General features: G+C 46.7%; 1 protein-coding gene across 2 annotated transcripts in view; it reads right to left on the bottom strand.

Annotated features, from left to right (window-relative positions):
- The window catches only part of Thada (THADA armadillo repeat containing), a 276,549-nt gene that overhangs the window by 29,842 nt on the left and 229,207 nt on the right, over positions 1-17,500 (bottom strand). The window contains exons 32-36 of one of the 2 annotated variants that reach the window (XM_029471015.1): positions 9,041-9,414; positions 7,978-8,096; positions 7,356-7,428; positions 3,839-3,992; positions 576-707 (exon numbers count right to left, since the gene is read on the bottom strand). In XM_029471015.1, the coding sequence (XP_029326875.1) occupies positions 576-707; positions 3,839-3,992; positions 7,356-7,428; positions 7,978-8,096; positions 9,041-9,414 (852 nt within the window). Of the gene's footprint in view, positions 1-575; positions 708-1,880; positions 2,527-3,838; positions 3,993-7,355; positions 7,429-7,977; positions 8,097-9,040; positions 9,415-17,500 lie in introns of those variants that run through there. The other variant, XM_029471016.1, reaches the window with a different exon arrangement.

Raw genomic sequence — 17,500 nt, forward strand, 5'->3', positions numbered from 1 at the left:
CTCTCTCTCTCTCTCTCTCCACCCTCCCCCCACATCTTGTGTATGAGTGTTTGGCTGGGAATCAAACCCATGTCCTCTGGAAGAGTTGGTGCTCGTAACCACTAAACCATCTTTACCAGTACCCTGAGTTAATTTTCTTTTGGACCTTCCAGAATCACCAGTTCCTACTACAAATCTCCACAGAAGGCAGCTATGTGTGGGGCAGGAGAAGGTGCTATGGTGAGGGAGTAGCGTAAGTGCTTGGTGTCCATGGCACTGTGTGAAGGAGGAGGGCTCCCAACAGTTGAACTGCAATGTGGAAAGATCAAGCTAAAGCCTGGGCACTTCATCTTGTTCCCACTGACTGTGACAGTCCTAGCCTTTCCTCCTATTTCTAGTGCTAAAGAATACTTTGTCCTATAGCATCACAATGCCTTGTGGCTTTTCAGGGCTGTTTCCCATCACAATGATAAGGTTGAGGAAGAGGCTAAATGGTTAGGCAAAACTTATATCCATTATATGGCATCTTCTGGTAAGTGTGCCAGCCCTGGTTATAGAGCAATAAGGTATATGATACAAGGTGAAGAACAAAGTACCTGTTGACCGGCAAGTGTTTCCTTGTGACATGGCTGTTGTCACGATTTCTGTGGCTGCCTCTCTGACGGTTTGCTCCTCACTCTGCAGAAGGGTAAGAACACACCTCCAGAGAGAAAGTGTGTCCTGCAGTTCTGTGAAGAAACCAGAGGGAATGAATTCATGTCATCTGCACTACCACCAACAAGCATGCAGTGACACTGCTTCAGGCTCATGTGTGAGGAGACGTTCATGAAGAAGCGACAGACATTCTTTTTGGGATGTAGGGTGTTATTGTAAGACAAGAAGACCTGAGGATCAGAACAACAGTGGAACAGAAAGGACCCTGCTGGGGAGGGAGGAGGGAAGCCTTCTGTAGTCAACCAGCCTTAGGCACTGCAGAAGGGCTGATGGCCTATAAGGCTCCGGGCAACTCTCTCCAGAGTCATGATTCACGCAGTAAGAATGTTTCTCATGTCTTGAATCTCAGCACTTAGAAAACAGGTAGATGTCTGTGAGATCAAGGCCAGCGGTCTACATATAGAGTTCCAGGATAGCCAGGGCTATATAATGAGACCCTGTGTCAGGGAGAAAAACAACTGAAGGCTGGGGGCACTAACTAGTAAATCCCAGCCTTGGCTATGCAGTGAATCCAAGGCCAGCTTGAGTGATATGGCAAGACCTTGTCTCAAAACAAACAAACAAACAAACAAACACAAACAACAAACCAACGTGTGCTTTGCACTTTGCAGAAACGAGTTTAATGCTGATTTAAGAGACTGTGAGAACTTACCGATTCTGGAAAGCAAAGTGTCAATGTGTTTGGGGACAAGAATCACAAGTAGGGAAGGCACATGAAAAAGGGCCACCCTTAGTTTCATGTCTTTGAGGCCCATTTCTGCCACTGTTGGCTCTCAGCACTAAATCTGCAGGTTTCCACATAGTGCTGCTGTGGACAGATGGAAGGGCAGAAGGTGCTCCGAGCAGCACCAAGGGCAAGACATCTAGAATGTAGATTAATGAGAGGTCAGAGTCAAGCCCAGTGGCTGCAGGAAGAAATGGGAATGGGCTACAGGGACATATTTCAGAAGAGAGAGAGAGAGGCAGCAGGCAGTGACAAAATATCACCCATGCCTCTAAAGGCAATGGTCTGAGTGGCTCCCTTACCCCCCATCAGTGCCATCTGGAGTAGTTCTCTCCCTCCTCCCAGATCAGGCTTTAACCTCTACTCCTCCTTAGAGACCCTACACTTTTATTTTTTAACTTTTGAGACTGGGTTACTAGCCGTCCAGGCTGGCCTCAGATTTGCTATTAGCCTTAGATGGCCTTGAACTCCTAAAATCCTCCTGCTCCTACCTCCTAAAGGCTTGTAGCTTGTAACTTCAGGCCTGTAGCACCAAGGAGTCCATCTTGAGTTGTGTCTTACAAAGAAGGGCCTTGGAACCCTGAAGTTGCTCTCTTCAGTCCACGTCAACCTGGCTGGTTGCAGTTCTTCATGTGCATGTGGGCCACTGGCCTCTGCTGATCATGGCATCCCCAGGACCAGCAGCTAACACGAACAAGACTCAATTCCACACAACAATTTCAGGTCATTATACACACATTTTATTGTTTGAGTGTCAGAGCAACCAGTTGTTCAGGAAAATGTGCTGCAGGATGGCATTGCCCTTACTGAGAATGCTTGACCCAAGAGGAGAACAAGCTGCCTCTGAGAGAGAAGTTTTACCACCACGTTGTCTAGGTTGGTTTTTCTGGCTTTGGCCTTTCAAGCAGCTCGAGTTGCAGGTATGGACCACCATGCCTGCCCTAACCAAAGTTTTTTAGCCTTTCTCCTATTGCTCTCGGTTCAGCGATTAAGTTGTAACAGGACGGTTGCGGATGATGTCACTTCCCAGACAAAGGCTGCACCAGGCACTTCGTGGGACCTGATTACAAGAGCCGTCATAGGTTCATCTTCCACTTCAGTGTCAACACCTAAAAAACAACTCTTTCCTCAGCCCCACAACAAAGCTGAAAGCTCCTTGGGGCTGGCCCTACCTGATGCTTGAGGGCAAATGTGGACGAAGCAGAGCGAGACAGACAGTGACTAGCTGACGGGAGTGAGCTCCTCACAGTAAGTCCACATGCAGAAGAGGGCAGGGTCTGTGTGGAGCTGGCTCTGTGCTCCTGGTTTTCCTTTAACTATGTTTATAAATCAAAACAAACTCCAAAGCAGCACAATACAAAAGTTACGCAAGTGCCCCCTGTGCTCTTCATCTTCCAAGGCTTTCCGCTCTCCTCAGTATTGCTGGTGTGAAGCTTTTCCTAGTTACTGCTCTCTAGGTATCGGAGTGACAGCGAGGAGGGAGGAACCCAGTTCAGAAGTCAGCTGAGAGCTGCACAACCCTGACTGAAGCAGTGCCCTTTCTATCCCACGACTGATTTCAAGCTAAGTTCAGTAGTGAGGGGACCCAGCAGCCCAGCAGGGACATCAGACAGAAGCCTCAAGTCAACCTTAGCACAACAGAGATTACAGGAAAGTACTTCCTGGTGTCTTTTAAGGAAGTCCTTTCTGGCTTCCTGGAAGAGGCGGAGTTTTGAAAGGCAAACAAGTCAATCAAGCAGGGGTTGTTTATGGAGAGCTGGTCCCTAATGAGGACAAACAGGCCTGAGGAAGGGTGGGTAGGCCAGGGATGAAACAGAAAGGGCCTAGTGAGCCATGTTAAGGGTGTGTAGGTCTAGCCTGAGACAGCAGGAACCCACTCATGAGCATGTTGGTGTCCACTGAGAATCCCAGTACTTGGGAGGCTGAGACAGGAGGAATTTCTCAAGTTCAAGGTTCTCCTGGGCTACATAGTGACACTGTCTCAAATGATGGGTTTTAAAGGGTCAGATTTACAGATAGGAAAGACTGCAAAGTTCATGGGTGCTCTGATAAAATGTATGTAGAATGGCTTGGGTGATAAGACAGAAGAAAAAGAAGAAAAGCAGCCATTGTTAAGAAATACTCAGAATATAAACCACACAGAGAAAACGCCCTGGAACATGTAAAGGCATCACATATGACATCATTCCCTGCCCCCTCAAGATAAGGTTCTAGCCCTGTGTAGCTCTGGCTATCCTGGAACTTGCTCTTAGACTAGGCTGGCTTCAAACTCATAGAGATCTTCCTGCCTCTGCCTCCTGAGTGTTGGGATTAAAGACATGCACCACCAGCACCTAGCTAAGCACCCCTTCTTTCAGCCTGGTATGTGTGTCTCTTTCTGTTTGCTGAGTTGGGTGCAGGGGCCTCGATTAGCACACTTACCGAGAATGGGCTGGGGGCTGGTGAGGAACAGAGGTGCGGTGCTTGTGAGGACTTCAGCAACAGCCAGTCTAGATGCAGTAGGAAGATGGTCTCCACAGGACCAGACAACGAGCTGGACCCACTGCCTCAGCTCAGGGGCGAGTGAATCTTTGTTCTGAGAACACAAAAGGAGGGAAGGGCTCCATCAAGCTGCACCTGCAGCCCCAGGAAGCAGCAACTTTCCAGTGCCCACTTGGAGCAAAGCTCTGCTTTCAGCAACAAGAACTCATTTATTATATTAAATGCAGGTTTATTGGGAAGCCACTGTTGGGCAGGCGAGTTCACTGGCCCCAAGGACTGAGGCCAGGGAAGTCACCATGGGAGAGAGAAGGGGGAGTGGGAAGAGAGAGAAAGGGACTAGCCAAGAGAGAGGGGGAGGAGGGAAAGAGACAGGGAGGGAAGGAGGGAGGGAGGCAGCCAGTAACAAGAGCTTTATTGGTACATAATGCACAATTTTCTTTTGCAACTTTGACTGACACCTAAGATGAAGGTGTCTGTGGCACTCCGTGATGCTGCTGACTTGTGTGTTGTGTGATGTCAGGGTCAGAGTAAACAGCGACTTCTCTTCTGTTGTTAACTTCCAAGCACTCTTCCTGGCACTCCCCATCCTCGGTCCCTTTAGCCCTGACCCTGTATTCTCTGGCTCTGTGGCTCTGCCTCAGTCTATGTGGTTTTCTTTCTGTGAGCAGCTTCTTTTTTTTTTTTTTTTTTTTTGGTTTTTCGAGACAGGGTTTCTCTGTGTAGCCCTGGCTGTCCTGGCACTTACTTTGTAGACCAGGCTGGCCTCGAACTCAGAAATCCGCCTGCCTCTGCCTCCCGAGTGCTGGGATTAAAGGCGTGCGCCACCACGCCCGGCTCGAGCAGCTTCTTTTTACACTGATGGTTTCCTTTCTTCTAGAAGGGTCTCATATAGCACAGGCTGGCCATGAACTCTTTATTCTTCTGCCTTCTACCTCCCAAGTGCTGGGATTACAGGTATATAGCACCACACCCAGCAGATTAAGGGTTCTAAACTTTATTTATTCCTTTTCAAGGTCAAATAATATTGTACTCCGTGTTGTGGCATTTGGTTTATTTTTAGCGCTTATACTCATTTCTCACTTTTCCTAGAAAGGAGATTCTCATTCCATGCAAATTACTTCCTGGTACACTTTGGAGGTCATGTTGAAATCAAGCTGCTGTGGTGACATGCTGTATGAAGTCATGAGAGTGGGGCCTCATAACATTCACAGATAAATGAATGCTACTGTCTCCAGGCTGGGCTAATCATGACAGGAGCGGCTCTGTTGTACAAATGAATTCTCCCATCTGTTTGCCTGTCTGCTCCCTTTTTTCTTCATACCTTCTCACCACGTGCCACACTCTGCCATGCCTGCAGTCTTATTAAGCAGTGAAAAGGCCGTCTCTGGGAAGTCTCAAAAGTGGGAGAAAGAAATGTCTTTCATTCATGATGTCCTCCATAAGAGAACCAGAGAGCAGTGTTCCAAGACACTTACAGGGAGGTGACTGTCTACCTGTACCACATGAGCCTGCTGATTTCTTTGATTGCTCTGGGGCAATGGCTCTAAGGATCTGAACTGAGGTTCTCAGCTGCTGATGCCAGCTCCCGCCCCAGAGCTTTAGTGTTTTTCCATGTCCGTCTACTGCTCTGTGGATTTTTCTCTCCCTAGAAAATGTTTCCAGTTTTATGGGATAATACTTCATTCAAGGTCCAAGCAGCTGGCTATGGAGGCAAATGGTGAAGCGCACTGTAGACTGGTCTCTCTGGGAGCTTCTGCTTCTGCTGTCTAGACTGCTGCCTTAGAACCTGGGGTTTATTGTGGTTTGCTGCTGCTGTCTGTGTCCTACGACAGCATCTCTCTGTGTAGCTGTGCTCTCTGTGGTCTTCTGCCTCAGCCTCAGTGCTGGAATGACAGGTAGGCTTCTGTTTTGTTGTAGTGCTGGGGAAGGAACTTGTGCATGCTAGGCTACTTTTGCTATTGAGCAGTAGCCCCAGACCTCTGAACTGTTTTAAAATAAATCATGTCTCATCATATTTCTCTTAACCTTCCAAACACTGTTTTCTTCTTTTTTACTTTCTTATTTTAAACATTTTTGTATCTCCTGTGACCTAGGTTTGATCTCTGGTCATGCCTTTGAATGACAGAGGCAAGGAATCTTGCTTGCTAATGCTAACCCCAGGGTTTTACCCTGGCCCAGCCTTGGGCAATCTAATCTTGCCCCAAAGAATTCACTTCTTCCCCTTGGGTTCTGAGTCCTGCCATTTGTCACAGTGGCCCAGCAGTCTCTTTCTCTCGATAGCCTGTGCATCTCTGAATCTCCAGCATGTGTCTTGGTGCTGGCATCCCTGTGATCATGCAGAACCCAGGAGCACAATGAGAAGAGGTGCTTGTACTGCAGGCTGGCCACTGTCTACTTACTATCCTGAGATGGTATTGTCTGCCTTTTTAAATAAGATGTGTTCTTTATAATTTTATAGACATATATATAATGCATTCTTCCTGCCCCCCTCCCCCATCTCCTTCCATGTCCTGTGCCCTCCCTTCTTCCCTGCCACTCTCCCACACCTGTGCTTTGTTTTCTCTGCAGTCCCCTGGGCTTGATTAGTACCATCTGTGTGGTCTTAGTACTCAAACTCTCCACTGGCGTCTGGTGGGTTCTGTAGAGCTTACACAACTTAAACTCGGTCTACTTTCTCCAAGTCCATTAGTCCTCAGCGCCATGACTCAAGGGACCGAGTCCTCCCCATCCCTCACTGGACTGCTGAGAGGACCTGCTATGCAGAGAGACATAGCTACTGGGGGGTTGGGATTATACTGATGTGTTGTGTCTGGAGAATGGGATTTCCCTGCCTTCTCCGTGTCCTGCGGCTCTTACATTCTTTCTGCCCCTCTTCAGCAAGTTTGCTGAGCCTTGGTCCTATGCCTCTCATACACACCTAGGTATGTATGTATCTGTCTCACAGCATCTTCCCACGAAGCTGTTTTGCTTCCTTTGGCTCCATTTCACCTTCAAAGGGCATGTGGAACAGGTAGTGCACACATAGAACCTGTGCACACATAGAACACATAGTGCACACATAGAACCTGGTTCAGATACCGCTCAGCCACACAGTAGGCAGGGCACCTACCTCACCTTCAGCCTGTGTAATATATCATCAGACTTATTAGCTTATAAATTGAAATCTTAAATATTCTCAGAACTGACTTGCTTATTCCTCTTAAAATACAGTCTAGCTACAGAAATGGGGAGGAAGCAATCAACATATGTGTGTTGGGGACTGTCACTCTGAGAGGCTTCTAGTCAGAAATGGCTAAAACAAGAGAGAAGAAAGCATAAGGTCAGAGTCTTTGCAAACTTCAGCACAAGCCACATTTGTATGGAGTCACTATGATTCTGCCTGCTGGGGCTGTTACCTTTTACTGACATGCTCTGGGTAAAACCCCAGACCTCAGGACAGGTACAGAATCAGCCTCACCTTCTCACAACTCTGTACACGGTAGGCAATTATTTTAGAGGCAAGCTTCAGAGCTACTCCCTGGATTTCAGATCTGGAAAATAGAACAAAATGAACACACAGACATATGCACACTCCCAAATCCTCACTAATTACCACATACACAAGTGTACAGTTAAGATGAGACAGGGTCTCCTATAACACAGACTCACTATGTAGGCAAGGCTGACCGTGAACTGCTGACCCTCTCATCTCCACCTCATCTGTACTGGGATTATGGGTCCGTGCTACCCGTGGTACCAGGACTCTGCTAGGGCTTTGCTGATGCTAGATAAGCACTTAGCCAACTGAGCTATATCCCCAGGCCCAAACTTAACATATTTTATGCACAAATGTTTATGTGGCTAGTCCATGACCTTTGTAGGTGTGAATTCTTTCCCTGCTTGCACAACTGCTTGTACTTTTTGATTACTATTGTGAAAACCTGCCACTTTCCTTAGTAGAGTTTAGAACCCAGCTCCTAGGCTGAGGCTTAGAATGAAGCTCAGTATCTGAGCTCTTAGGGAGCGCAGTGAGCAGGCTCCCTGCCTGATGACTGAAGAGGTGTAGTCTGCCAAGACTTCGCAAAAGCCCTAGGGCAAACCTGTCATTGGAAGCAATATCCATACTCCACGTCAGGAACTCCTTTGGGGAGAGGTGAGCGTAGAGCTCTGTCTGGGGAAGCCATTCGCTGGGGTTCAAGTGATAGAGAATCTTTAGGACCTACAAAGTCAAATCAAAGGAAATACGATAAAGAAACTGCTCCTAAATCAAGATCACTTTTAACAACAAGGAAGGGGGAATCTATTTTCAGAAGGCCCCCAAATTTCACTGACTTCTTCTTTCCTTTCTAACATCTTAGAGAAACTGAGTCAGGGTAGAACAATGAGAAGTGTGAGGGTCCTTGGTGACCTAACATCAAAGCTAGAAGCCTGTATGGTCTCACACATGCTAGAGCAAGCAGATTTCCCTCCTCCCTTTCCTACTACTTAGTTTTGAGATGGGGCCTCTCTAAGGACTCAGGCTACCTTTGGACCTTTGGTCTTGTAGCTCGGTTGTGCCCCAGCCTCATTCATATCTGAGATTTCATGTTCATTTGGACTAAACTTCTCAGGTAGCCATCTGCCTGTAAAGAGATGTGTGAGTGAAGAAGAGCCCTGTTCTGTGTGTAGCTAATGGAGGTGACATTGGTTGTTTCCCATCACCATTCTCTGTGGTTTCCCACTGCCCTTGGAGCTCACTGTTTGGCCAGTCTCTCTCCATCCAGCTTTCCCAGGGACTCCATCTTTATCCCTTGAGTGCTGGCATAACAGGTGGGCTACCATACCCAGCTGGCATTAACATGGGTACTAGAGATCTGAACTTTGGTCCTTAGGCTTGTGTGGCAAGCAGTACCCACAGTGCTATCTCTCCACCCCAACAGCTAATTTTCAGTGATCTTTCCTAAAGACAGAGTGGCTTGACCTATGACCAATAAAACTTTACAAGTATCACTGGCATCTTAGGGCTCTTTCTATACATAAAGCATAAAGCCAAGCAACGTAGAGAGCCCTGCTCTTTGGGATTTTAAGCTACTGTCTGTTGCCTGACTTGCTCTCCTCATTTGTATCTTTCTGGTGGTTTCCAAGATGTGGGACAGAGGGGTGTCAGTGCAACAGAGAGCCTACCCTGCAGAAACATCCGGGGTGGTCTTCCTTCATTGCCAGCAGTAGGAACTCCTCTCCCATACTGTAGAGCAGAGGAAGTGGCTCCTTCTGTTCCTGTTCAGAGGACGCTGCCCTTTCCAGCAAGGTGTCTAGGGCTAGCAAGCGCACTTCAGGAAAGGAAGACTTCAGAAGCTGAGAGAAGGAGAGAGGAACAGCAGTCGCCTGCCCTTTAGCTTCAGCCAGCGACGCCCACACTTCAGGGATGGCTAGTTTGGTAAGGCTCTGCAGATACTGGGGCAAGCCTGGCACCTTGAAGGTCCAGGGGAACCCCATAATCAGCTCTGATTCCAGGATAATTCTTCTCACATCTTCCCAGAAGCCAAGACTCTCTAGAGCTAGAAGTAAAAAAGCAGAGAGAAAGAAGTAGTAATTTCATTTGATTTTTTTTTTTTTTCCAGAAAAGGATACAGGAGAATGGGAACCATCTCAGAAAATGGGCTCCTGCACTTCTGGACACCCAACAAATCCAAACCGAGTAACCTTAACTGGAAAGCCCCAGAAGTGCCCAGGGTAAATGTCTAGTCTTCCTGCAGGTCTTGGGTCCCTGTAATGCACCAGAGGCTCTGGGTTGGATCCTGTGGTGACTTGAAGCTCAGGAGACAGCACACTTCACTGTTAGTACAACTAACTGTCACACAGGTTTTTCTAGGACTCCACTCACTGGCCTAGTTCTGCCTTCTTCATGATAACCCTGTAGGCATCTGAACATCGTTATTTTACTCTGTTTTCTTCAGATGAAAATCTCTACTTCCTGTCCGTCACAAGGGGTTTCCCCTTCCTGTTCTAGCTGTACTGCTATGGGCAGATCTGACCCTCTCTTAACTTAGAACACAGAATATTCTTATATCCTGCATTATTCATCCAGCGGGGCCATTAACCTCTCTTGCTCTGGACACCAGGCTACTGGCCTTGCTGTTAGATCCTGATCCAGAGTTAGTAAAAGCCACAACCCTCTTCTACAATTACTGAGAGGGGAGCTGCCTTGTATTTGGGACTTAGGTCAGCCTGTTCTCTCTGTTGGTATAATTCGTATACCCCGTGTTTACCTGTTAAGTTTCACGTTCTGTTTTTTTAGTTGTGAAGATTTAAAAAAGAAAGTCTATTCACGTGTACTCTCAGTACATCCAGGAATGAAGGATGGAAGGGCTGGTCAGACACGAACTGGCTTTGGGTGCATTGAAGTAAGGTAGAACTATGTCCTTTAGTAAACTGGCAGGGATAATCCTACCCTCTTCACCTACTGCACTATAAGGACAATATTTCACTAAACAGAAGTCAGAAACATGGTTCGGAGATACACTCCTTTAAAGGGGCTCCTGAGACAGCTTAGAGAGCACGAGCAGGAGCTGCTCATGCAGAGGACCCAGGTTTGGTTCCCAACACCTACAGTCATTGTGGCTCACAACCATTTGCAACTTAAGGTCCAAGGAACCCAATACCTTCTTCTGACCTTCAAGGGCACCGGGCACTTATGTAGTGCACATACATATATGCAAGAAAAACATTCATATGCATGAAATAATAAATAAATACAATGTCATAAGAGCCAAGCTGGTAGTGTTTGCCTATGATCCTAACAGGCTGGAGGCTGAGGCAGGGGGATAGCAAGGTTCAGGCCAGTTTAGGCTACACAGAAAGAGCCTATTTCAGAAAACCATACCAAACCAATAAACCCAAATGTAATTAAAACGCAGAACTGCTTGGCCCATTTCTTTTTTTTTTTTTTTTGGTTTTTCGAGACAGGGTTTCTCTGTGTAGTCGTGGCTGTCCTGGAACTCACTTTGTAGACCAGGCTGGCCTCGAACTCAGAAATCCGCCTGCCTCTGCCTCCCAAGTGCTGGGATTAAAGGCGTGTGCCACCACGCCCGGCGGCCCATTTCTGAGTGGTGTGTTATCTGTAGGGATGTCCCAGGTAGAGTATGGTCTCCTGAACTCCAGGTGGGGCATGCAGGAGCAGCTTGCTCTCTCCAGGATGCTGGGAGGGGAATACATTTGGGAAGGTCCCTTGTATTATAGAAGAGCCTTAAGACTAACGGAAAATAAAGCCATGTATGCAATATTCAAAGGCAACTATAAAAAGTCTCAAATGTCTACTGTTCTAAAATTGCTAGTGAATCAATTATAGGAGCCAATGTGCATATCATGTATCATGTACTATTTTATCACTATAAAATAGTTTATATGTATTATTTAACATTATGAATTAAAATTACTTTTAAAATGGACACCGTTGGGCGTTCCTCTACCCATTTAACAATGCATGAATAAGGCAGCACCACTACTATTCTTCCTTCCTTACAGGGAAGTCAAGAGAGAGGTTAAATTATTTGCTCCAAGTTATCCATGGAGAGAGCCCAGCCCATTGTGGTCATTCCTGGGTTCTGTAAGAAGGTAGGTTGAGCAAGCCATGAGGAGCAGGCAGCATGGCCTCTGCATTAGCTCCAGGTTCCTACCCTGTGTGAATCCCTGTCTTAGCTTCTTTTAGTGATATAGAAGTGTAAGTTTAATAAAATAAACCCCTGCCTCCTCCACTTGCTTTTGGTGACGGTGTTTTATCATAGCAATAGTAATCCAGCTAAGATGGGTAAAGAAAACATAAAAGTGGAAGAAGGACTAATAAGAGTGTAATAGGTACTACTGAGAAAAGTTAAAACTGTCTTTCAGGGAGTGTAGAGATGACTCAGTGGGTAAGAGCATTTGCTGTTCTTGAGATAACCCGAGTTCAGGTGCCAGCATACACATCAGATGCCCTGGATGTAGAGCTGATATCCTTTTTTAGCTTCTACAGGCACCGTGTGTGTGTGTGTGTGTGTGTACACATGCACATGGGCACACACACATGCAAGTTAAACAAAAGAATTCTTTAAAAACCATTTGCTCTAGTAGGAGAGCGAGGTGAGAAGAGCTGGAAGGCGTATCCACGACATCCAAGCATTGTGCTTCAGGTCTGTCCATGCGGTAGAAAAGAATCAAACTGTTCATATGCTGGGCAACAGTGGGGACAGAAGGAGATACAGCACAAGTCCGCTTTCCTCAGATGTCACTTCACTTATTACCATGTTGAGAGTCAGACACCAGTGAAGCTGACTCCCAATGTTCATGTTTACATGGGTTCCAGGGAGCAGATTCAGGTTTGTGAAGCAAGCACCTTTATCATCTCTGTGGCCCAGGCAGAATTCCTGAAGCCTAAGTGTGGCTCCCTTGGAGGGATCAGTTGTACTCTGTTTTAGTTAATTAACCAATTAATTATCTAATTTCTTTGCTAAGGTCTCAGGTTTCACAGAGCTGAAGATGACCCTAATCCATCCGACGGCACCATCATCCCTGGATTATACAGTGTTAGTGCCTGAAGTGGGTAGGGCTTGATACATGCTAGGCAAGCCCTCTACAAAAAAAATTTAGCCCAAGCACGACTTTTTGGATTATCCCTAAAAGGTCCTGGTTGGCCTAGATCTTGGTATGTATACCCAGCTGGCTATACATTGTGACAATTCTCCTGCTTCAGCCTCCCAAATGCTAGAATCACAGGTGTGAGCCATCATGCCTGGCCAAAGCACAGACGCAATTCTCACTGAGGAAGTCACCCCTCTAGCAGTTGCTGATGCAGGGATTTTGGGAACCGCAGCCCTCAAGCACACGCACATGGTCCGAAGAGGTGTGGATTCTGCTGGTCTCAGGTTATGCAGATTTCTGGTTTGTTCAGAAGCTGACAAGATAATCTGCTCTGTGTTCTGGCACAGTCATACTCTGAAGAACTCTCCCAGAGTTTGCTGGGTTTATGACTGGGTAGGCAGGGTCTGCAGTTCTAAGTGAAGTGCAGTTGATGCTGGCTTAATACTTCCCAGTAGGGTAAAGGAAGATCATTCATCATGGTGCATTCAGAAGAATGAATAAACATGATCAAATGATGCAGACAGGCAGGACAGGCAGGGCAGGCAGAGCAGGGCAGGGCAGGCAGGCAGGCAGGCAGGCAGGGCAGGGTAGGGCAGGCAGGGCATCAGGGAGGCAGGGCAGGGCAGGCAGGGCAGCAGGGAGGCAGAGCAGGCAGGGTGGGCAGGCAGGGCAGGGCAGGCAGGGCAGGGCAGGAAGGGCAGGCAGGGCAGGCAGGCAGGCATACAGAGGAGCCTTCCACAGTGTAGATGCTCACTCACTACATGCAGTTCTGTTTTTGGGCTCTTTTAAGTCTTAGATGTAGCAGAGAATTAACAAGACCAGCCTCTACTTGTTGGAGGTCCCATGGGTGGAAACTGTAGAAACCACCTTCCCCTCTGTGCTTCTGAACCTAGTGACCAGTGAGGGGGCCTCTAGGAGGAACAAGAGGCTGGAGGGATGAGTGCACACTTTTTACTATGAACAACTGCAGAGATAACACAGCGTTCCTCCCCTACAGTGGCTCTCAGCCCAGGGAGCATGGGAAACTCACTGGGGAGCTTTTTATAAAGCATGTCTAGCTTTAAAGTGACCCAGGTCACTCTGGTGCGCATCTGGGACTGACAGCTACCGCTGGTGCTTCCACACTCACTACAGCACTCACCACAAGGTTTCCCAACAGGATCTCTCTGACAAAGTATGTCTTGGGGTAGCAAATGCAGTCTATTTCAACATATGGTCCTTACATTTTTGTTTTTAATGGGTGCCTTTTATAAGCAGGGCACAGAACCTGACAGTAGCTTTCTGGTCTGAAGCATAACAGCTTTCTTTAGCGGGCAGTAATTTTTAAACTAACTTTTCTGTTTGTCATCTCAAACTTGATTGGGTTTTGCCTCAAGAAGCCATGGTCTCACTGAAAGGACCAAGTCCTTGTTTGATTGGCCCCACTGTATTTGTATGAGGGTCAGATGGCTTTGGCAATCCTATTTTGCATAGACATTTCCAGTCTTCCCTGTTGGGAAGTGTTCACATGTTCCCAGTATGGTCAGCGCAGTCACTCAGGACTGTGTAACTGAGTCTCACACTCGATATGTGCTCATCTTCACATATGGTTTTGTTTGTTCTTCTAAGCAAAGTGTATTTCTGGTCTTTAAGATAAAGACTTAATGGCTGGATTCATATGGAAGGAAGTACCTCCTGTTGTACTATGTCCTTTCTCATTGGAGAAACATGTTATTGGGTTTGGTGGCTCAGGCCTATAATCCTAGCACTTTGAAGGCAGAGGCAGAAGGATCCCTGTGAGTTCAAGGCTAGCACAATGAGACTTAATCTTAAAAATATAAAACGAATCCTAAGAAATAGAGCAGACAGTTTTAAGTTACCAATTTAAGAAAGGTATTTTTATTTTAAGTGATGTCATATGTGTATCTGTCTGTGTGCAAGGAGGCTAGAAGTGGGCACCAGGTTCACAGAGCTGGAGTTACAGATACAGTGCACTGCCAGAGGAGGTGCGAGGAGCCACACTCAGGTCTTCTGTAAGAGCAGCATATACTCTTCTATCAAGCCATCTTTCAGCCCTGTTGCCAAATATTTACTTTGCAAGGTAAGAGGGTTAAAAAACTATAATTAGCCAGGTGTTCTGGTACAGCATTGGAACCCTAGTGCTTGGGAGGAGGCAAAAGTATCAGGAATTCAAAGCTATCCTTGGATATAATCTGTCTCAAAAACCAAACCGAACCAAACCAAACCAAAAGACTAAAACTCTACTATTACCTGGACATGGTGGCTTATAGCAAGTTCAAGTTTAACTGGGCTATATAGAGTGTGAGACCTTTTCTACAAAGACAACCAAAGCACAGCTACCCCCACCCCATCTCAGAGAAGAGGAAATGGAACCATACAGTACCACAACAGACAGTTTTCCAGCCCTGGGTCTGACCAGCCAGGCCAGCAGGCCACAGGCCATCAGGCTCTAATGCCACACCCAAGGGGAATGGAAACAACTGGGTTGTAAGAAGTGCACCACGAAATCACTTTGCTACAGTTTCACTGCATCAATGCCTGGTGCAGCATCACCAGGCCCTGCACTGGGAATGGCAGCCCAGGGGAAGCTGAGATAAGCTTCCTGTGGGTGGTCTATCCACAAGGGTCAACTCTCTTGAACATACATTTCTCAGGGTAGAATGAAGGAGTCCTTGCCCCATGAGTCATGCCTGTGTCATACCTCAGCAGCCATTTACCCGGTGTCCTCTTGTTAGCTCAGGGGCACCATCTTAGTAGGTCTCAGTTCCATGGCTGGGGACTTCAGTATTACCTCTCAACCAGAACAATGGTGCCTAAAGTCAGCTTAGAGTCTCAAAGCTGCCATTTTTAACTGGCCAAGTCAGGGGCACTGACACCAACCAAACTGCTGAAAGATGACTTAGCAGCAGCATCTTAAGCAAGTTTGGGAGGAAGAGCTCATCTTCGCTTGTAGACTATCAAAGAGTCTGAACTACTCAAAAATGTTTATCAAAATGCCCAGGTTGGCCTCGAGGCCAACTCCTTCTTCAGCTTCTCAAGTAGCTGGGATTATAGCTGTGTACCACTGCACCTGGCTCAACGCTTCTTTTAAAGTCAGTATAAAGCTGAATGTGGTAATGCACACTTGTAACCTCAACACTAGGGAGGCTGACACAAGATCATAAGTTCAAGGCCAGCCTGAGCTACATGGCAACAACCTTTCTTAAATGTGTAAATGGTTATGGTACGCGCACACAATCTCCACCCCCCCCCCAAATTTATGAGGTGCTGGGTTCACTCCTCTACCTGAAATGAACACACACACCCCTAAACCCAAATCTAAGATTCACATTAGTTTTAACAAGGAAAACCTGTGGCTGATACCACATGATTATAGATATGATGGGGCTACAGTATAAAGGTATTCAACTTGGGGAAGGGAGAAGGGAGGAAGAGAGTGAGGGAAGGGCAGGAGAAAGGGAGATAATGAGAATGAATCAATGAGAATACAAATGAGAGAGAGAGAGAGAGAGAGAGAGAGAGAGAGAGAGAGAGAGAGAGAGACAGAGAGACAGAGAGAGACAGAGAGATCCAACCCTCTCAGAAGATTAACATCTTGAATTTTAGCCGCTCACTCCAGAGTTTCTGATCCAGTAAGACGCTACAGCATATTTCTAGCAAATTTCTAGGTACTGCTGATGCTATGGCGTGGTAGGGGCCACATGCACGTTATCTCAGCCTATCTGAGGTCATCTGCCTTTCTCGATGTCAAAATGGTGTCTGCTTTTGCAGTGTTCCTTCATTGAAAGCCAACCCCTTGATCTCGTTCTCAGCCACAATGCTCAAGGACATGTATAGTCTTCACTGTGATGCCACTTAAAATAGCCCACAAGCCCTATGCTGAACAATCCAGAAGATAAAGGGTAAGAAAGAAAACTTGTATAGGCCTGGAGTGATGCTTTCTTGGTGCCAGAAATGGTTACAGGGCAGTCTTAGCAGTCTACTGACAAGCAGCAATCACAGGAATGATTGGGAAAGGATCCTTCTCCAGAGAGGAAAAGGCCAACAAACAAAAGGAGGCTTGGAGTGGCTATGAGCAAATCCCAAGGAGACTTACTATATTCCTTTGAGGCTCCCTGCCACTGAACTTCAGAGGCTCTTATTCCACTTGCCCCTGTGTGCTGCTCCCTCACCTCAAATTGAATCTGTCTTCCACATTCTGCAAAGCTCTGAATTCTCTCATGCTGCTAGGCCAATACAAGTTTGCAGGTTGGCTGGGGATATGGCTCTGTTGTTAGGGTGTTTGCCTGCCATGTGTAAGTTCCTGAGTTGGATTCCCAGTCCACACACTCTAGGTCGTGTACTCCTATAATCCCAGCACTGAAGAGATGGAGGTAGGAGGATCAAACGCTCAAGTCACTTGGCTACAGAGTGGGTACACGGCATCCTGGGATACACAGGACCCTCTCCTGCCGAGTTAGCAGATAGAGTAGTCCTAAACTTTCTTCCAGCATTCCTTAAAGGAAGGGCTAAGAAAGACTCGATGTGCAGTGGGGCGTCCCACCTTCTCCCAGGTCAGTGAGACCAAGTGAGGTTCTTATCTGAAATGGATGATAAACTGGGTCTAAAAATAATCAGCTGATAATTTGTACTCTGCAAATGTTAATGTTTTGTTATGTAATTTCTCAGTTAAAAAAATACTTGTACAGAAAAGGAAACCATAGGAACTACTACAACAAAATCAGCTGATTTATTAATTTTTGGCTTTTCCTTATCGAAGGGAAATTCCATTCTTCTGTTTAATCCAACTCCTCTCCCAGTAAGCTGTAATCCTGACCCAAGAGGCCCTTCCAGTTACAAACATGGAGAAGAAGCTGGGAGAGGCCCTGGAGACAGGTCTTCTCTGAGCTGGTCTTGGCCTGCTCTTTCTTGTCAGATTTGTTTCTGGTTCTTTGACACCCTTCAAAGAGGTGCCCATCACTTTCCCCTGTGTGCTGGACAGTTTTATGTCAACTTGACACAAGCTAAAGTCATCTGAGAGAAGGGAAC

This window comes from Mus caroli, chromosome 17 (genome assembly GCF_900094665.2).
Source record: "Mus caroli chromosome 17, CAROLI_EIJ_v1.1, whole genome shotgun sequence".
NCBI classification, from domain to species: Eukaryota; Metazoa; Chordata; class Mammalia; order Rodentia; family Muridae; genus Mus; species Mus caroli.